This window comes from Eumetopias jubatus, unplaced genomic scaffold, assembly GCF_037043125.1.
Source record: "Eumetopias jubatus isolate StellerSeaLion01/CBP00866 unplaced genomic scaffold, mEumJub1_p1.0 scaffold_17, whole genome shotgun sequence".
Taxonomy (NCBI): domain Eukaryota; kingdom Metazoa; phylum Chordata; class Mammalia; order Carnivora; family Otariidae; genus Eumetopias; species Eumetopias jubatus.
Genome location: NW_028274823.1, coordinates 12,363,721 through 12,384,598, shown reverse-complemented (window position 1 = coordinate 12,384,598; position 20,878 = coordinate 12,363,721). Strand labels below are relative to the sequence as shown.

General features: G+C 51.9%; 1 protein-coding gene across 1 annotated transcript in view; it reads right to left on the bottom strand.

Annotated features, from left to right (window-relative positions):
- Nucleotides 1-14,765: 14,765 nt before the first annotated feature.
- RGS10 (regulator of G protein signaling 10) overlaps nucleotides 14,766-20,878 on the bottom strand; it is a 36,552-nt gene continuing 30,439 nt past the window's right edge. The window contains exon 5 of the mRNA XM_028121738.2: nucleotides 14,766-15,111. Within this exon, the coding sequence (XP_027977539.1) occupies nucleotides 14,965-15,111 (147 nt within the window). The 3' untranslated portion in view covers nucleotides 14,766-14,964. The remainder of the gene's footprint in view (nucleotides 15,112-20,878) is intronic.

Here is a 20,878-nt window from a genome sequence, read left to right as displayed (position 1 = left end):
TGTCTCCAAATACGGTCACATGCGGAGGCACTGGGGCTTGGGACTTCACCCTCTGAATTTTCAGGGGAGACACAAACATTCAGACCATAACATTTCGAGAGCGGGGTCTAACGAGTCTGGGCCCCACCACGTCCAGGCTGCGACACACCAGGCACGTTGTTTGAATTCCGTGTGCTTATGTCTGTATCTCACAGAGAGTGCTAAGGACCAAGACCAAGCAAGCTAACACACGCGGAGTGCTTAGCCTAGTAGCAGGTCCACAGTGAGTCCTTGATTCACATTAGCTATTGTAACGACCAGAAAAAGAATCCCGAAAGAGCTGAATCCCATGTGTGTGTGTTTGTTTATTGTGTGCGTGTGCGCACACGTGCACAATGTGGGTATTTATTTTTTAAAAGGAAAGAATCTAGGAACCAACAACCCATACAACTCTAGCACAGGTAGACGCTCACTCTGGGGAAGGAAAGGAACCGGCAAATAGTCAATGAGCGCGCGGACTCCATGGGCACCTCCTGGGGCCAAGTTCAAATGCACGTTCCCCGGGGCCCATCCCAGCGCAGGGACTCTTTAGGATGGGGGCTTGGGCATCTACTTTAACAAGTGCTCTGAGTAATTCTGATGTACTCCATGCGTTAGAACCACTGACCTGGAGCCAAGCTTGACTCCCTAAAGGGCCCTTCTCAGCAATGTCCCTTGTTAGGAGTATCCTCCCATAACTGACTGGAATATAGAAATGCAGGGGGGTTTGTTGCTGCTTTGCTCTGTTTGGTTTTTAAGTCAACTTTTTAAATTTTGAGATCATTGCAGATTCCTATGCAGTGGTAAGAGATCGTAGAATGAGGTCCCGTGTACCCCTCACCTGTTTCCCCCAATGCTGACATCTCTGACACACGAATATAGCAGCCCAAGCAGGACGTTGATGTGGATCCAGCTGACAGAGCACATCCATCGGCACAAGGGGCCTTAATGCTGCCGTTCTGGAACCAACCCCTTCCTCCTGCCCCACAGCCTCCTCACCCCCTGGCAGCCACCGGAGAAGTGGCAGGAAGGGAGGCTACAGCAGAGCGCACACGCTCCAAGCAGAATGACCAGTCCGGCAGTAGAAGAGCCCCAGGGCTCGGCAGCATGAGCCAAAGGGGCTCGTTGTTTTGGGAAAATACTCCAGAGACAAATGTGTTCAACAGAGCTGCGCGGATTTAGGGAAGCCCCAAGTGCGGTGTGAGCGAACTTGAAGTCTACGAAGACCCAGAGGTAGAGTGGAAAGGACACGGGCCTGGCCATCAGGGGCCCCACGCTCTCTGCCGGCCCCTGTTGGGGGGGATGGGGGCACAGTCCGCAGGAGGTCACAGCATTCCTGCCTCTCGGCGTCTGAACCGAAGGAATAAAGACGCCGCTCAGCCCCGTCCCGCTCTAGACCTCTGTGATACTTGAAGTAAGCTTCGTAGACTGAAGAGCATCTTGGAACCTGTTTTTTCTCCATGAAAATAAAAACGAGGCCAGTGAACCGGTTCTACCCCTAAAGAAACCGTGTGGTTTCTACAGCCTGAACTTGAGCAATGCTGGAACGTCAGGAAATTCTTTCCTTCTGTTGCATCTCATAAAATCTTCTGATGTGGTACCTGCTCTGTTATCCCCCCTTCGATTTCATGTAGAAGCTGGGCAAATGAGTTGTCTCAAAAAACGCATTTTATTGTCCCTCGTTCCCGCCCCTCTGCCCCCTTCCGTCACCCTTGCCTCCTTGGGGACCCACCAAAGGAGGTTCTTGCGAGAGGAGAGATGTGCAGAGAGTCCTCTGAGATGAGCTGCCACGGGGTTTGTTTGCTTTTCCTTTTCATCCAAATTCCTAATGCCTCCGATCCAGCACCTGCAAATTTTCCTGACGTATCCTTTGAACTTGCTGCACGTGAACCGGTGGACGGGTTCATCTTTCAGTGGCCATGTATGTGGCCTCCCCCACCCCACCTGTGTCGGAGAGATGCCCTGTTCCCCCTTTCCTACCCCACCCCCAAACAGCAACAACAAAATGGAAATGAGAAGTTCAACAGTAGACGTGGCTCTCTGTAAACACCCGGGAGAAAATAAAGCCCTTGGCTCCCTGGGCCTGCTCCCTTTCACGGCTGAGCTGAGAACCCTATCAGCAGTCCCCATGCTGAGGGACACGTCCAGGCAGGACAGATGTAATTTAGCAGCAGTGTTTGTGTGTGCAGAATAGATAGCAAAATCCCACATAATGCCTCAGCAAACATACTGTCACTCATGTTCACAAACAATTCGATGGGTTTTTTAAAAGTGCCTACAACCAGCAAAGAAAGGCCCGGGGCGGGGGGGGCGCGGAAAGAGTGACAATTCAGCCTCACATTCCAAAGTTACTTGAGATTTGTTCTGGGGACAGAGAAGCCAAACCAACTTGGTGACTCTTTAGGCCAAAGTTTGGATAGATGGAGAGCCAGGTGCTCAAAGGGCAGGTGGCGGGAGAAGCACCAGATTCATGGTGAGAAAAGTAAGCTTAAAGACCTGGGTGTTCCTTGCAGCTGTAATACATGCCTCTGAGTCTTACTTTTGCCATCTGCTTAATGGGCACAGTGATGCCTGCGTGTTCTCTCCAGACTTGCAGCGAGGCTCAAAGGACAGCACCTGGAGGAGTGAGTGCTTTGTGATTGATGGGGTGGGAGTTGTTGTTTAGGGAACTCAAAAGACAGTGCCATTGCCAAGGTAAATCAAGTGACCAGAGCCTCCCTAACCACACCCCATAACACAGAGCACTAACCCCTCCGCAGGGGCAGTCCCACCTGCCTCTCCTCGTGGAGCCCAGGGATTAACAAAGTAACCCTTATAAAACCCAGAACCTCCATGGTCTAGCCTCAGAGCACTGAAGAAGCACACACAGTCCAACATGTTTTCTTTTTGTTCCTTCCAAACCCTGAAGGAGATCAAAATGCCGAGTTCCAGGAACTTACTAAAACCCCTGTTTCTCTCCCACGCCCTTCCCTCGCCCCCTCCCCGAGTCACTGGGCAACCCCCCCCCCCCGCCCCCGCTCCTCCCTCCCTCCCGCTCCACCTTTCTGGGTTATGTGGCTCCACCTAACCTCTCTGGGTCCGAAAGAACCCTTCCTCTTTGTGTGTGGGATGGTGACCCAGCTTTTTGGCAAGGATGGGATTCTTGCAGGCAGCTGGTAACAGCGGAAGGCTCCCGGGTTAGTATTTATTATCCCACTGAAATTGTTTCGTTTGATGGTGTCCTCCAAGGTCTCCGGGGCCCAAACTTAAGAGCTTGTAGAAATGTTGAAATAAATCTTGCCTCGGGAATATCCTTTCTGTCCTAAATCTCCCCTAAGCTCACTTCCTGCTTTCCCTCAGGGTGAACATGAAGATGTGAGTTCCTGTCGCTGCTGAGAAGCATCTTCCAGAACATAAACCCGCCGCCCCAGCTAGTCGAATCGCCGGTGACATCTGCACATCCCCTGGCAGGCCACATTCCACCAGTGCGTGCCAGGCCTCTGCCCGAGTGTCTCCGGAGACGGGGGGCTCTCCTCCTGCCTCCTGAGGCCGAGCGCATGCTGCTTGGCTTCTTCCTGAGCAAATCCTCCCGAAGGGCCCCCTGGCCTTCACTGCCCAGGTTCTGCACCTTCCCACCCCACAGAACCGGCTCCCTATGGGGGATTGGAGGAAGTCGAAAGAGATGATCCAGAAGTGTCCACACAGTGCCTAGTGAAACAGATGTGCCCCAAATATCTGAGCATATGAATGTTTTTAAGGCACATGATTGAACCTTGACCAATCAGAATTCCGATGGCTTCTTGTCGGATTCGCAGCTGCAACTGTTCGTGAGCAGGGGACAGGGAAGTCGCTGCAGTGCAGAGGCTGAAGGAGCGGAGACCCCAGCTGCAGCTGCTGCAGAGGGCAGGTGCCGGGCACAGCCGGCCACTTACCACGGGGCCGCGGGGCTCCTTGTCTGTAGGACGGGGTTAATGCTCGCTGCACAGCCAGCCTTTTAATTTCAGGGGAGATGATGTAGGTGTGAGCTGGAAAGAACTGTGTAAACTTATGGGATATAAACTTATTAAGGAATGAGGAAAGAAACCCTAGAAAGACCCCACCCCCAAACTTTCCATTTAGAATTTTAAATCATTTACTCCAGGAATGTCAATAGTTGCTCAGAAAAAGAGCCCCCAGATCCTCCCCCCACCGAGATTTGGGGGAAATGGCCTTATTTGCTATGGAATGGGAAGGAGAAAAATACGAGGTCGCATCAGTCAATAGCCCTGGAAAACTGTGCCAACCACCATTAAGTTAAATCTCACCCGACCCTGAGTGGTGCCTTGAAGATACATTATTTGCACCCCTCTCCCCTTACCCCGCTGGGGGAACTCAAGAGCCGGGCCGGGCTTCTTCATCTCTGGGTCCCACACACCGCAGAGCTCAGGGACTGTCACATGAGCTGCGCTTACCCGGTGCTGGGCTTGAGAGAACAGGGGAGTGAGAAGCAGTCACAAGGCCGCCAAACTCACTCTCTTGGCTGGAGCAGGACCCAGGCTCTGTTGGAGGACACTCTACTTTCCCATCTTTCCCCATTTTCTTCTCTGCGGGTGGACTCTGTGTCAGAGATGAACTGGAAGGCTTGTCCTAACACAGGGTCTTTGGATTATGCGGGGGGTTGGGGAGGGTAGTGAGCTCAAGAGTGTTCATTTTAATTTTTTTCTAAGATTTTGTTTTATTTATTTGACAGAGAGGTAGAGAGAGAGCACAAGTAGGGAGAGAGGCAGGCAGAGGGAGAGGGAGAAGCAGGCTCCCGGCTGAGCAGGGAGCCCGACGCAGGACTCGATCCCAGGACCCTGGGATCATGACCTGAGCCGAAAGCAGCCGCTTAGCCAACTGAGCCACCCAGGCGCCTCCAAGAGTGTTCATTTTAATACGCTTCCCAGATGTTTCTGGAGCAAAGCAGACAGGAAGCGCAGCTCTAGGTTAGAAGGCAGTCTTTCTGTTCACCTAGCTGAGACACACCTGTCCTTGTTCCCGTGGACTTCAAACAACTTGGGACACTTGCTGAGGAAATTACCAGAGACTATATTCATCTCATAGTCCCCACAGATCCCACAGCAAACCAGCAGGAGTACCCTAGAATGTTCTACATTTTCAAGGGAAATACAGTGACAGCAGATGCTGTGAATTAGCTCAAGTTAGTTCACAAGTTCAACATTAGATCACGCTACATTCCTTTCCATGGAGTCCTATCTTTGCAAAGCTGGGTTTTTGGTGGTCGCTGTGACAAAAAGTCCCACACGAAAACCACTATGGGACAGGACATGAGGCTAGTGGCGTCAATCTGATTCCAAGGTCTGAGAAACTGGGGGGGGGGGTTCTGAACAGGTGCACACATTCCGTTAGTAAGTATTCTCAGTTATTTTTGAATGAAACAGAACTAATCTTGTAAATGTTCCATTTGTGTTAGGTTTTCTTTTCTTTTTTTCCAATCAGCTGCTAAGTGGTGAGACAAAAATGCTTATGAAGTTGTCTGGACCTGTTTAATAAATGGAATAAATTTTTGTTTGTAACCTTGGGACATTGAAATTTCCTGAGACACCAGTGGCATCATGAACTGAGAAAATTCAGGAGCCTCTGGGCTCACAGGAAAGGTCAGGAGAGGTGGTGTTCTCTCCTCCTCAGAAGCAAAGGAAATATAAGTTAGATGACACCAGGAAGAGACAAGAAATGGAACAAAAATGTAGGGCATTTTACACTACACTTAGCCTGGTTTCTTCATTATATAAAAACTTAAAAAGATGGGGAGACCGGTCTAACTGAGAGACATTACCATGCCTCCTCCTCAATTGGATCCTGGTTTGGAAAAAGGATGTTTCCAAGTATGCTTTAGCTCAGGAAGTTTGAATATGGAGTAGGTATTAGAGGATCTTGGGAATAGCTGTTCATTTTATTAGGCGTAATAAATATTCTTTTAGGTGAACCATCTTGTCTAATTTTTAAAATCTGGGAAAAATATGAACAGATAGAGGAAACACGGCAGAGTGTCAATTATCAAGTAGACAATAATTTTATTATAACCATAATTAAACTTTTATAAATATTCTGAAATTATGCCTATAAAACATTTTTTTTAAGTCCTGGTTTAGTGATAAGCTGAGCGAAAAAATTTGTCAGCACTGAAGAAGCTGGGATGTAAAGACATGGACAAGTGCCCTGAAAATCCCTCCCCAATTTGCCACAAAATTGTATAAAAGCAAAATGGCACCTTGGCTGCTAAGGGTTTTGCCACATGACTGATTTCTAATGGCAAAGAATCAGAAGAAAGTCTGAAAGAGCTCTGTGCATGGAGGAGAGGCCACTTGGTTCTCGCTCCGCGCAGCTGGACAAGGAGTTGGGGACAGTGCATGGACACTCTCCATCTGCTGCGAGCCATAAAATGTGGCAGGTAGGAAGGAGGAGAAGCAAGGTGGGAACTCTGGCTTCCTCGATGCCCCCCTGGTTTCAGGGCTCAGGTCAATGTTCCTGTGGGTTCCTGGGCATCTTAAGAAGGTGCCCCTTAAAAACTATACCCCAGGGGCGCCTGGGTGGCTCAGATGGTTGGACGTCTGCCTTCGGCTCAGGTCATGATCCCGGGGTCCTGGGATCGAGCCCCCCGTCGGGCTCCCTGCTCAGCAGGGAGCCTGCTCCTCCCTCTCCCTCTGCCTCTCCCCTGCGCATGCTCTCTCTCTCTCTCTCTCTCTCTCTCTGTATCTTTGTTTCAAATGAATAAATAAAATCTTAAAAAAAAAAAAAACTATACCCCAGATGCTGGTGGTGCTTCCATATTCCCTGAGCTGCCCACTTAAGATTTGTCTACTCTCCTGAACATCAGTTTTATCTCAAAAAAAGTCCCCCATCCCCCCCCCCAAATAATCAATCCAGAGAGCAGGGGAAGAAAGTAAAATTTTAGCCTCTTATCTTGGAAGCTTCAGGAATAATAACTACATTTCAGAACAAACACCAGAGCTGAAAGACGGGGATTTGGAGATATATTTTAAAATCCAGCCATGGGAGAGGGAGAGACTTAATATCTCCACTGTTTTAAACCTTTAAGCCCCTGCACACACAGCCAGTCATTTCTTGATCTCCTTGTTAATATAACTTTTAGTAGCAGGCAGTTTATTGCATGAAGTCCTAGAGTTCTTTAAGTAATAAACTCGCATCAAAACACTGTTACCAAGGGTTTAAAAAAAAATAGCAGACTTTAGAAATGAATGAAATGAAGAAAACAGTCTCCCACTGATGGCCCCGGGGGCGGGGTTAACTGGGGTCTCCAGAGGCCAAGGTAGGGGCATGGGGGACAGGTGCGGGGCTAAGAACCAGTGGAAAGAGAAAGAAAACCTCAGTGCAAGCCCCGAAAGTGCCTCATCCTCCTGCCTGAACAGCCCTGGGACTGTGGGAGCTAGGAAGGGTAGAGCAGCTACCCCACCTCCCTGCCCAGTCTCAGCCTCCGTGCCGCTCACACCTGGATGCCGAGGTGGTGGCCTTGGTCAGCGGACACACACGTGGTAGTTCCAGGGCTGCCCCGTCCCTAGGCCCATGCTCTCTGAAGCTGATTGGCCAGAAACCCCTTTAGGGCTGGACCTGGGGAGGAAGGACAGCAGTGCACCTGCGGGGGTGGGGCTGGGGGTTGGGGGGGTGCCCAGGGCCTCAGGGGGTCCCGCACCGCTCGCTCCCTCCACAGCTCGCTAGCTCCCCCGTGAGCCCAAGCCAGGAACTTCAGGAAGGCGATCCTGCCGGGATCCTCGGCCCGAGGACTCTGGGGCGTCCTGGCCATCCTGCAAAGCACGAGGGCAACTCCTCCCTGGCATGCCTGCCAAGGGAAAGTCACCGAGGATTCGAGTGTCTCCACAGAGGACACCTGGACTCCCGTCCCCGTCCTCCTGATGCAAAATGCCTCCAGGGGAGACTGCTGGTTCCCTATCTTCACTGTGTTTCCCTTGTGGGATGCCAAACCCCGCTGTCGGCTAACCCCTCTCAGACTTCTTTCCCTTTCTCTTGTCCACTTGGCTGGACTAGGAACCTGGCTCCAGGTGGGCAATGGAGCTATCTCCTGGCCTTGTTACTGAATCCCCAGGCCCTCTCAGGTCTCTCCTCACCGCCCCCCACTCTGCCCCGGCTGCCCTCTGCTGGGGCTTCCTCCTGGGCCCTCACCCTCTCCTGCTTGGAGATCCACCTACTTTCAACTTCCGTCATTTTAAGGACATGCAGATCCAGCTCCCTGGCCCTGGGTCTTTTCCTGCTGCCAAAAAACAGGGGGAAGAGCCCCAGCCAAGGAGTCAGAAATCAGCCCAGACCAGGAATCTAGTAGGCCTTCCCTGTGTGACCTTGGACAGATCACACAACCTCTATGGATCGCTAATAGCTATTGACCTGCTAAGGGCCAGGCACTGTGCTATGCACATTACGTGTATTATCTCCTTGAATCTTATGTTGGAACCAAGGTTATCCCCATCGAACAGTTGCAGACACAGGCTTGGAAAGATATGTGACTTGCCTAAGATCACACAGCTAAAAAGTGAAGGACAAACTCCATGACATGATCTTAACCAAAATTCCCATGCTAACCAATCGTAAAATAATAATAATAATATAATAATAGAGATAATTGAGAGAGTTTCTTCCACTGCTAAGATTCTAGAGGAAGCTACAAATTTAGTAAAAATGGACCCACATTTTCATGTCCAGATCACCCACCTAGAAAAATTCAGAGAAATGCTCCCTCTGGGAGGGGCAGGGTCAGCCTTCCTGGGGGATCAGGCTCTCCCCTCTATAATCATCAGGATCTGTGAATACAGATATTTATCAAGCAGCCTACAGCACTGTATTCTTCCCCCTTCTTTTTAGGAGGGTTGGGGTGGGGGCGCATGTGGACCAAAAGCTACATACTTGCAAAGGCATCCTTCCTCTGGAGACCAAGAAGCAGCAAATTCTTTTCCTGGGAACATCTCTATCATGCAGACATCTGTTACTCTTAGGCGATCTGTATGCCATAACAGTTTAAAAAACAGTGTTTAAATGCTTAAATAAGAAGAAAACAGTTTGCCCGTGTTGCAAAACAGCATATAAACCGTACCGGAATTAGCACAAGGGAAACATTTATCTTCCCTAGATAATCTTGAAACTGGACTTTTTTGGGGGATGGTGTATAATTATGTTTACTGGCATGGAAAGATGGTCATGATGTATCACTAAAGGAAAAAACTGGTGGCAAATACAAAACCGGTCTGTTTAAAGGAGCATTTGACTCTTACCTCTCTAGTCGGGGCAAAGCCCCTTCTGCATGTCCTGCAAAAGAAAAGTAAAAGAGCAGCTGGGTGGTGGCCTTCTCCCTGGGAGAACAGAGAGGAAATTCTCTTTTCTCTAGTTGGAATGGCCAAAGGTTGGCCCAGGCTGAAATCTGGCCCCACTCAGGACCATGACAGGAGGTGTCCTGTGGGGTCTGAAAGACCTGCATTCTAATCCTGCCACTATCAGCCATGAGCTGTGGTCCAGGTTTGGTGCCTCTGAAGAGCATTTCCCCGGGGATACGGTGGAAGTGTCCTACCATCTGCAGTGGGCCTCGCCCAATGCCCAGCCTCCGGGAGGCACCCAGGAAATGGTGGGTCTCTCCCATCCTCCCAGTTCTCCATTTTTATGACCATCACAAGAGTTGGCCATTAGCAATGGGCAACACCAAGGTGCTAGACTGTGCAGGAAATCAACCAAAATTCAAGATGCTGATCCATTTGGCATTTCATTCGCTCATTCAGGAAGCGTTTACGGAGGGCCTGCTGCTCTGTGGCTGCTCTGGGCCGAGCACTGGGCTCACGACCCAGAACACAGTGAAACACAGGTGTCCTGTTCCTTAGGGAGAGAGGTCACAAACCTGTAACAGATAAATAGTCATGTGCCAGGCTCCGAAGGGGCTGGGAATGGGCCTATAGGTGGAGGACAGCTTAGCAGGGTCCTCAGGAAAGGCCCCTCCCAGGAGCTAACGTGTGACCTCACACCAGGAACGGAGCCAGCCACACCAAGGTCATGAGGGCACAGCCCATGAGAAGCCGTGGAAAGCAGCATCTCGGATCAGAAAGTAGGTCCGGGAGCCGTGGCGGGGCAGAAGGTGAGGGGGCCTGGGCTCGGCTCTCCTGGCCTCGGCTCTCCCGGCCTCTGATTTTTTTCTTCTGCAAACAAGGAAGGCCTGGCAGGGGCTTGCGCAGGGGAGCAGCACGGGGAGGTTCGTGCTTCTACGAGATAGCTGCTGGGTGCCGTTGGGGAGCAGGAGTGCAGGGTGGAGGATGGGCCATCGGGAGGCTGTCTCGGGCTTTGGGGCTGGCGGGGAGGGAGGCAGCTGGGCCTGGCTGGGGCCGGGCTGTGGACTTGGGGAGGCATATTTGGGCTCGATTTTGGAGACAATCTAGAGGACCAGCTGATGAATCAGACATAGAAGTACGGGAAAGGGGAGGTTCTTAGGCTACAGCCAGGTGCCCCTACCCGGGGGCATTGTGGGAATTGGCCAAGGGCCCCCTATCCCCAGACGGATGCAGCACTGTGAACGCCCCCCCAAGCACCCAGGGGGGGCATGACCCGCAGGCCCCTCACTCAGAGGTCCCAAGAGGGTGGCCCCCCAGGTTTCTGCTTGAGCAAGTTTGGACTCGCAAAGCGTGCAGAGCCTGTGGGAATCCGAGGAGAACTAGCCTGCTGTGCCCAGGGTCTGGGAGACACTTGGGCAGTGATCTTGCCCCCGGCATGAGCTTTCTGCCCTCCTCACCCTGGCGCCAGCCTTCCCTCAGTGCCCACTGCCTTGGATGCAACCAACCTTAGGAAGAAGCACAAGTTTAAAAAACCTGGATGCTAATGGTACAACAAGACCATTTAGCACTTGAATAAATGCACGTTCTAGAACATCTGCAGCCAGAACGAAGGTAAATAATGAGACACTATGAGTCATGACTGTGCTTGCCTAGCAGTTTACAAAGATCATAAACAAAGCGTGCTCCCAAATTCAGAGCTGGGACCTGGCGGTGGGTACCAATTCGTCAGGCCTCGGCGCTGTAACACAGGAAGGGGCCTGTGTCCTTGTGAGCAAAACCACAACGGGAAACTTGGCCAAACTAATTCTTCACTTCCCAGAAGTCACCTGAGACTGGAAGGAAAAGCTTATGCTCACAAGAACAGAGCACCCATTCTCCTGTTTTTGGAAGCAGTCATTTCCCCAGAGTCAACATAAAAGCCCGATGTCCTGATATTTAGAGGAAAGATAAAACAACTGAGTTTACAAACTGAAGAGATGAGCACAACCAGCCAGTCACGTCCCAGTGGACCCTCTCCCGGGGTGGGGGGTGGGGGCTGGTCACTCCTGGGTCCAGTATTTGGCCTGGGATCTAGCAGGGGGTCGCTCAGCCTCTGTCCAGGCAGAGGGCGGGCCTGAAAGGGAGCTGGGGTCGGGGGCCAGAATGCTTGGTTCCAGCCTCAGACTCTCCCACTCACAGGCATGCTCCTGTCTGACTCAGGTCCCTGGTCCTTGTTTCCCGTCTCTAAAATGGGGGAAGTACCTATTCCCCTCCCCCTCCACTTTCTTTTTTTTTTTTCAAAGCAGGCTCCACGCCCAGCATGGAGCCCAACGTGGGGCTCAACCTCATGACCCTGAGATCAAAACCTGAGCTGAGTTCAAGAGTCGGATACTTAACGAACTGAGCCACCCGGTGCCCCGAGTTGCCCTACTTTTTAAGCTTTGGTGTAAGAGGCACCGGGAGAGAAGCCTTGAAGGGGGGCTCTGCGTGTAGGTTAGGCGCCACCCATGCCTAGGAGGGAGAGCTGCCCGTGAGAAGGCAGGGCAGTGAGGACCGTGCGAAGGACACGGACCATAGCCCCCTCCTAGAAAGCCAGCCAGGTCAGAGAGTGGATCCGGGGGTGTCCTTAAGGACTGCGAGGTCACAGAGGAAAATGCCACCCAGGCCGTGCTCTCTGCACAAAGGAAGGCGAGCTCAGGGCACAAACTCTGCAGTGGGCAGAGCATGTGTGAATGGCCTGTCACAGGCAATGGGGAGTGACGGGGCCTACAGCCACCTGGCGGGGACACTCACATTCTGTCCTAGGCATTTGCATGGAAAGATTTAAAACATCTGCCCTGTCACGCATCTATAGCCTGCAGGTTGAGAGTGTGAGACCCCACAGACTCTTGTACTAAGCATTTTTAAAAATTTTTTTTCTGACATCGGGGGCCTTGCTGACCCTGGAGTGAAGCCCTTCCCAGGGCTCGCCCGTTCCTAGAGCTAGCACACCACTGGGGCTACCTAACCGATCCAGAGCTCCTCTCCCAACCACATCCTTTCTCAGGTTCTCACCGGGCTCTCACCCTCTGAGCCACCTGCCCTCATCATCTGGGCCCAGGTACCGGACAACCAGGGACAGCCCCGGGGCCCCAGAGCCTGGGGAGGTGATTCAAACTGGCCAACCCCACGCCTGCTTACCTCGCTTGGCCTTTCCCAAGGAAACCACAACAGATGCCCTTGGCCACAGCTTCCCGCCGTTCCCTCCGCCTCCTGACCGGCCCTGGGGGCTCCCCAGCCCCAGGCAGCTCTGCATGGCATGGCCTGCCCCTCCTCTCAGGACCTGTCACAAACTCCCTTGGCAATGGTCATCATCTCCCGATCTCCTCCCCACACCTGAGAACAAAACCTCCATTTGGTAACACCTGTGCATGCCACGAGCACATGACTCCTCACGGCTGCCCCCCACCCCACCCCGGGAATCTTGGCACCCAGCCTGGCTGCTGGCCCCCTGCCGACACGACTGAGATCCTAATCAACACGTGCCTGGATGGTCAGATGAGGGTGGTCAGGGGGGTGAGGGTGAAAGCTGGGGAGAAGCTTCTCTCTGGCTGCCTGGATTCCCCCACTTCCGGCTTGCTTCCGCAGTGGCTTCAGGAAGCTGAGTTCTGTCCAGGCCTCAGCTTGGCTCTTGGCGGAGACGTGGGCAGCCAGGCCGGGGCAAGCCAGAGGGAGTGGCAGGAGTGCGCGTTAAACGTCCGTGGCTCGCATCCCCCTGGCGCCCAGCTTTTCAGGCAGCTCCTTCATGACCGGCTTCCCTTTGCTAGACCATCTCCTGTATGGCTCTGTTTCCTTTATTCAGGTGCTTATAAAGCGGCCACCACTCTAAAGGGTCTCGGAGCCCAGTAAGAGGGTTCCCGGCCCAGCTGCAGTGCCCCGTACAAGGCTCTCCCAGGGGAGCACCGAGCCACTTGCTCAACCCTCTGGGGACCCCAAGTTACCCTCGCTCCACAATGGTGCGGTGTGGTGGGTGTGCAGCCCTGCACTTTTCTGGTTAGGAAACCGCAAATTGCAAATAGAGGATGGCGTGTCCCTTGCTTGTCTGTCTCAGTGACAAGACCTCGTCCCAGGGAGAGAGAGCCTGTCTGGGATGTCCTGGGGAAGGCAGGGAACCCCCGTAAGGGGATCAAACATTTGCCGTTTCTGATGAATGCTCAGTCGGGTGACTTGGTTCTCAGCAATGAATGGCTCCATGAAGGCTGTCCCTTCCCCAGGCCCGAGATGGACAGACAGGAAACCTTCAACCACAGCAAGTGGACAATGACGCTGGGGAATCAGGGGAAGAGCAGAGGGGTTCCTGTGAGGGGAGGGTCATCGTCGCAAACTGGCTCACTCAGAACAGAACCTGTCTCTGCCCATTATCCCATAAGGACTAAACTCTGTTCCCTTCTCTCTCAAAACTATCCTGGTGTGATTAATAAACTACGCAGTCCCCCTCGACATCAGGGAATTTTGCAAATGGAAAAGTCTGAGTGGGAAAGCTCACAAGTAACAGTCTGGTTGCTCTGTTTGTACAAACAGGAGCTAAAGGTTTGGCAAACATGCTGGAGAGGTCTGGCAGCAGCAGATGGTGGGAGCAAGCAGCAGAAGGGAACCGGGCCTGACCTTGGGCTCTGCTCGCAAAGGGGCGGCAGGCGGGGGCGGGGGGGGCGGGTTCCTGGGCCGGCTGGCACAGCCCGGGCCAAGCAGGGCTTCACTCACAGCCTCTCCACCCAAGAAGAGACTTTCAAAGAGCATTTCTTTCCCCTTGTTGGAGTGCCAAGCCCGGAGTTAACAAATCCAGTAAAGGGTAGGGCAGAGGAGAAAGGGTTCCAATGTGTCCCCAGACGGGCTATGGGAGAACAGAACATCCCCCCAACTCCGTCATCGGCACGGGCCAATTCATTCAATACCACCTTGCGTTGTCGCGGGGACCCTGAGAAATTTTGCATTTATCTTTCTTCCGGGTTGAGATCTTGTTTCTGTCAAGATGAACTATTTATCTGTGTTTCATGACATGTCACGGACTGTAGGCAAAGCCAGGACAAACCCACACATAAGAAATAACCCTCCGAGGGTGCTCATACACAGCTCCCCAAATCTATAGAGGCTGTCAGTGATGACTTTTCTTTTCCCAGCCCCGAACTTACTCTTGACAAGTATTTAACCAAAAGGCGCCTGACAGACGACACTCCCAGGGGCCTGAGTTTGTCAGATCAACTCATTCTCGAGCTCATTTGCCAAGTGAATCTGTGGACATGCATGACCCCTCCCCCAGAGGCCAGGCAAAGACTTAAAAGGTAACAGGTGGCTCTAAGTTTCACCTGGTGGCCTCAGAGGACGTTTAATCAAGTTACAAAATGCTCAAAGTATCCAGTGTTTAAGGACTCTTCTGCTTGTGTGTGTGTGTGTGTGTGTGTGTGTGTGTGTGTGTGTGTGAACTAAAACTTCAAAGCTATTTGTTTTTTTTTATGTAAGATTAGCCATCATGCAAAACTCATGGTCAAGCAGTTAATAAAATACACATATCCCATGGGAGGGTTTTGTACATTTCAGTCCTTACAGATAACAAAGCAATTATAAACCCTGCGCGGTCCTGAGAGGGAGTTCCTTCGCTTCTGAAAGCCACCAGTCCTGCCAGCTCTTTGGCAGCTCATGTGTTATAAATTCTCGAAGCCCTTTTAGCTGCAGTTTGGGCATCAGGGGGATCTTCTTCCTCTTCCTCGGTTCGCTTGTGTTTTAAAAACAAGTCAGACTTCAAGAAGCGGCTGTAGCTGTCATACTTCATGAGGTTGAAGATCTAAGGAGGAAAGAAAAAGAGAGTCTAAAAGTTGAGGCTAATCAGACCATGAGTCATTCTACCAAATGTTTATTAAATACCTATCATGTGCCAAAGAAGGCAACTATGTGCAAAACACACAAAGCTAGTAAGTCACGTGCTGGGCAAGGAAAATTTCCTGGATGGTTTTTTGGTCATTATGAGACCGTCTCAACGGAATATAATAGTTAGCCACACGAACAAATCTACCTTTATCTTCCTCGGAAGTATAATTGCACACAGCACTGATTCATACCCTTGTGTCAAGAAGTCCGTTAAGAATCTCCACTTTATTTGGATAACACAGGGATGTGTTTCTCCAGAAACTTGAGATGGCAGAACAGAAACCATTCCTGTAGAGAGGGTGGTTATTGGAAAGGCCACTGTCCTCTCAGATGATGCCAATATTGTTAAGAATCCCCCGGAAGTCCGGCATCCAAGATCTCAAATAAACCTGTTATTATGCCAAGAAACAAAATGGGGCTTCTTTAACGCAGGCAGGGGAGGGAAAGGACCCTGTTAGCGAGGAGAGGCTCTGGGAACAGGCCCTAATTAAAGGAGCAGCTGGCTGCAGCATGCGGACCCCTGCACACTCGTTCAGCCCAGGAGCATGGCTCTGGGAAAGCGATGACTCTCGGGTATGTTCTGCAGGTACAAGGGGAGGACCCCGGATGGAGCCTAAGTATCCTGGATTATAGGGCTGCCTCCTGCACCACAGGTCCCCAGAGAATTGCCCCCTCTCCTTAGCCGTGGTCCCTGTTCCCAGCGTCCTCCCTCCCCCACTCCTACGCGACCCTTTGCCACCCTCCTCCCTTGCCCTACAAAACTGGTGGAGAAAAGAGAAGCTTTTCCCGGCTGTTGCGGAGTACCGTCTCTTGAGAAGTCTTCCTCCTCCTCTCTCTCTCAAACCTCTCAACTGAATTTTCAGGACATTCTGCAGATGAAAGATCCACACCGTGCACCCTGGTGTCTTCGCTTCCTGCACTATGATGGGCTCAACAAGTGGAAAGTTCCAGAGGTGTCTAGAATGTCACTCACAGCCAGGTGGGGTTATCAAGTGGGTGGTAAAACCCTGACACCTTTTAAATTTGACCTCTCCCAACACACACGCAAACTATTTTGAAACCGAATGTCTGATGGAGCCGAAGGACTCAAAACACCTCCCAGGGGGATGGGAGACCTGGAACCTTCTGCCTTTGTACCTTCCTTCCCCCAAGATGGCTTCACCCACAAAGAGAAGTGCCTAAATCATTCTGCTATCATCAGAGTCCACTGCTCAGGGAAAGATTTAGGGCTTTGTGTTTTCCTTAAACTCTTGCACTAGTGCCCGCCCTTCCTTCCCTGGGTGTCGCTCCAGTCCCGCCTCAGATCTGCAGCTGTTCAGGAAGAGCACACCTCCGTAAGTTCCCACCTTGTGCCTCTCCTTGGCCATCACCTCCTTCTATAGCAATCTTGCAATCCGAGACTGATTTGCTGAGGTTTGGAGAAAGCATTCGTTTTAAAACAACAACAACAAAAACTCCCAGAAAACACAAAAAGCAGAGCCAAGGGCAAGGCGGGGGACGAGGAATGCCATTATCGTTCCGCGGCCTCCCACAGATGTGCTGTGCAGGTGTAACCATCCCTCACCACCTGCGTTATTCAGCTTTTCCAAGCATAGAGCTCCCAGAGGGCACTTTGACATGCCCACCTAGCTGGGAGGCTGAAGCGAGGCTCCGAGTGACTCACGAAAGCCGCCTCGTGAGGACCCCTCCTTGCTCTCAGCCCTGCACCCTCTCCCACGCCAGGTCCGCAGCAGATGGGACCCACCACCGCCAGCAGGATGCGGTTCGACCCAAGTGTCTCGTCTGAAGTCTCTGCGTGTGGGAGTGGGACATCCTGTTTGCCTGCCGTGGCTCAGAGGCTCACACTTCAAAGAAGAGAAGAAAAAGGCTCCCCAGGACGGAGGAGGCGGGGGACAGAGGGCAGGGGGTGGCTTGGGCTGGGCGGTGGGCAGGACTCGGCCTTCGGGAGATCCCTAGAGGCCGCAGGCTCTCGGCACTCCGCGGTTGCCAGCCAGCTTGAGGGGACAGGGCCGCCAACTATTTAACAGGAGCGTAAGGGCCACTCCCTGCCATGGGCAGGTGTGAAATGCCCATGAAGGCTTTCGGGCTGGGGCTCCCTCCACCAGGGGCCTTCGCCTGCCCCTTGGAGCTGTGCAGTTACCAGGTGGTGGCCGCAGCCATCCGACCCCTATGGGAAAAGGAAAAAGCAAAATGATATCGCTCCCAATGGCCAGATTTTCCGGGGCTGCGAGCTGCCTAAATAGCTCATCGCTGCCACCAGCGAAGGGGCTCCTGGGCACTGGCCTTGGAGCGTATGGCAACAGGGTGCTCCCATCCCAGGGCCCCCCCATTGGGGGTGCTCAGTGAAAATGGCTTGGAGGATAGAGAATGCTCCTAAAAATTCCCTTCCCAGAAAGTGGCCAAAGGCAGCATACCCAGCTGCTGACCGCAGGCCACACCCTTATTTGTCACAGGGCAAATGGCCGCGACCAGGGTCCAGTAAATACCTGCCCAGTGAATGAACAGAAACCACCCGACATGCAGGGATGGAGGGCTGGCGAAATGAACCAAGGGGGTACCAACCCCACCAAGAGCACCTTCCAGCCCAGCGCAAGGCCGCGCACGGAGCATTCTCTTGTTTAATCCTCACTGAGACCCTATGAGACCTGATTGCAAAGAAGAAACTAGGCCTCAGAGGTTCAGTGCTTTGCCCCCGTGGGCGGCGCATTCATCTGCTGGGGCTGCCGTAAGAAGTAACACAGACTGCGGGACTCAAACAAAAGAAAGTTCTCTCCTCGCCTTTCTGGAGGCTGGGAGTCTAAAATGAAGGTGTTGGCAGGGTGGGTTTCTTCTGAGGCCTCTCTCCTTGGCTTATTTAGATGGCCCCCAACTGAGGAGGGTTCAACTTACGATTTTTTGACTTTATACTGCTGCAAAAATGACACACATTCAGCACAAACCATACTTCGAATGTCGAATTTGGATCTTTTCCCGTGCCAGCGATAAGTGGTCGGATCCTCTCTGGTGATGCTGCCTGTGATCACGGGCGCAAACAGCTCATACTGACAACCATCCTACGCCCATACAGCTGTTCTGTTTCCACTTCCAGTACGGTATTCCATAAACTATGTGAGATATCCAACCCTTCATTGTAAAACAGGCTTTGTGTTAGATGATTTCAATGAGCCGTAGGCTAATGTAAGTGTCGGGAGCACGTTCAAGGGGGCCAGGCTAAGCCGTGAGGTTCGGTAGGTTAGACGGGTTTAATAGCATCTTCAACTTGCAGTATTTTCCATTTATTGTCGGGATGCACCTCCATGTTGAGTCGAGGAAGATCTCTACGTGGTGGTCTTCCCCGTGTCCTCACACATTCTTCCCTCTGTGTGTGTCTATGTCCTAAACACCTCTTCTTAGAAGGACACCAGTTGTATTGGATTAGGGGCTACCCCAATGACCTCATTTTACATTCATTATCTCCTTAAAGGTCCTATCTTTAAACACAGTCACATTCTGAGGTACTGGGGCTTAGGACTCCAATATCAGATTTTGGAGAAGACACAGGCCATAGCAGCCCAAGAGAGATGGGCAGGATGCGAACACGGGCCACCTCGCTCCCGAGCCCACACTCCGAACCGCTAGGCTGTCCTGCCACTCACCTGGCAGACCAGGAGGCAGTCACTGAAAATGAAGTCTACAAAAAGAGTTAGACGTGGAAAGAATGCAACATGTGATTGTTACACGTCTAAACACTAAATTTAAAAAATGTGCTAAAATGAAAAACAATCCCAAATATGTTCCTCAAGATTGTATCTGTGGGGGCGCCTGGCTGGCTCAGTTGGAAGAGTGTGTGTCTCTTGATCTCGGGGTCATGAGCTTGAGCCCCATGTTGGGTGTAGAGATTACTTAAAAAAATAAAAAAATCTTTTTAAAAAAGTATTTGTGTGTATAATGGGAAACAAATGTCCCTAAAAATCAGTGTGGTGGGTTGAATGGGGGACCCGCAAAGTGTACGTCCACCTGGAACCTGAGAACGTGACCTTATCTGGAATAGGGTTAGTTGAGGATCTCGCGATGACATCATCTTCCAAAAAGTGGTGTCTTCCTAGGAAGAGAGAACACACGGAGGGACACAGAGAGAAGAAGTAACATGAAGGCAGAAGCAACGATCAGAGTGATGCAGCCACAAGCCAAGGAACAGCAGGAATGCCAGCCCTCACCAGAAACCAGGAGGAGGCAGGGAGAGATCCTTCCGTAGAGCCTACCAGAGGAACACAACCCTGCCGACACCTCGACTTCAGACTTCTGGCCTCCTGAACTGAGAGAATAGATTTCTGTTTTAAGCAACTCAGTTTGAGATCATTGGTTAAGACAGCCCTTGGAAACTAACAGTCGGCTTCTTGATTTCAGCTCACTCCTGCTTGTGCATAGACAATGAGATGGCCCTAGGCGTTCCAGAAGGTTCTACAAGAGAAGGACTCTCTGATGGGGAGAACTGGCCTCACGGGGCCTGAACTGAGAGCATCACCCTTCCAACACACCTCAAGTTGTCTGTGGGGAAGAGAAAGCAGAAGGTGGAGACCAATCGGGGGTGGGGTTGGGGCTCCAGATGGGCAGACGGCATCAGAGCAGAGCGATACAGCAGACGGACGGTCCTTCTGAGAGACAGGCAGCCGATGAAGCAGAAAACCCCAGTTGGCAGCTAAGGGGCATTCCATACATTTTTTTTTTTTTTTTTTTTTTGGCCAAGATAGCTGGGGCTCAGCAGGTTGCAGGTTTGGGCAGCCCCACATCTGTCAGTGGCATATGCCTCGACTATAAACTATTTAGCATCATTGCCTTGGGCTCCACTCCTGCAGGTGGCCAGAGGTGGAACTCTCAGCGATATAGGCAGAGGGAGCCTCCTGCCCACGGGCATCGATGTGCCGGGTCCCGTCACACAACCAGGGCCCCTCCTTCTCCAGATCCTGGGCCGCTGATTGATTAGGATTGGCCTTTCTGCGAGGGAGAATATCCATGCGGTGCTTCAGCTGGAGGTTGTTCCGAATCTGCTGCTCCAAGAAAGGACACCCTCCCAGAAGCACGCTCGTCCGTGGAGAAGACCGGACGCTTAAGCAGGCTTGAAGCCCCCTCGGGAAAGATTTCATCACTGTCTCCAGTAAGTGCATTTCAAGCCTAATCTTTTAATGCCTCTCAGACAGCAGGAACATGAAAAGACCTAAATGAGCATCCTCCCTCCTTTCCAAACCCCTCTGCCATGTTATTTCAACTGGATGCAAGGAGGAAAAGAAATCCTTTAATGCAGCAGAAAATTTTAGTAGTGAGATTTCATATTTGCTTCAAGAACTGGGTTCTTGAAAGAAGGTGGCAAGCGCCACCATCTCTGAACTGCGCCTTCTAGAACATGCTCTCTTCCCACGCACCCAGACCATAGACATGCTTTCCTACCCACATGTACAGACAGAAAGTGCAAAGAAAGCAAGCTGCCTCCCTCCAGCCCTGAGGCCATGAAATGATCAGAGGCCATGGGGCAGGGCACACACAGGGATGTCCCCACCACAGAAGTTCAAGACCGTCTCCGCCCACCCCCCATCTTCTGAGTGGAGTGCATCCAGAAGAAGGTCTGAGGGCAGTCAGCAGAGAGCAGCTCAGCTCAGCCCTTGTCCCAACCTGCCAGGCCAGGCCGTGGAAGTTTCTCTCCCGCTTCC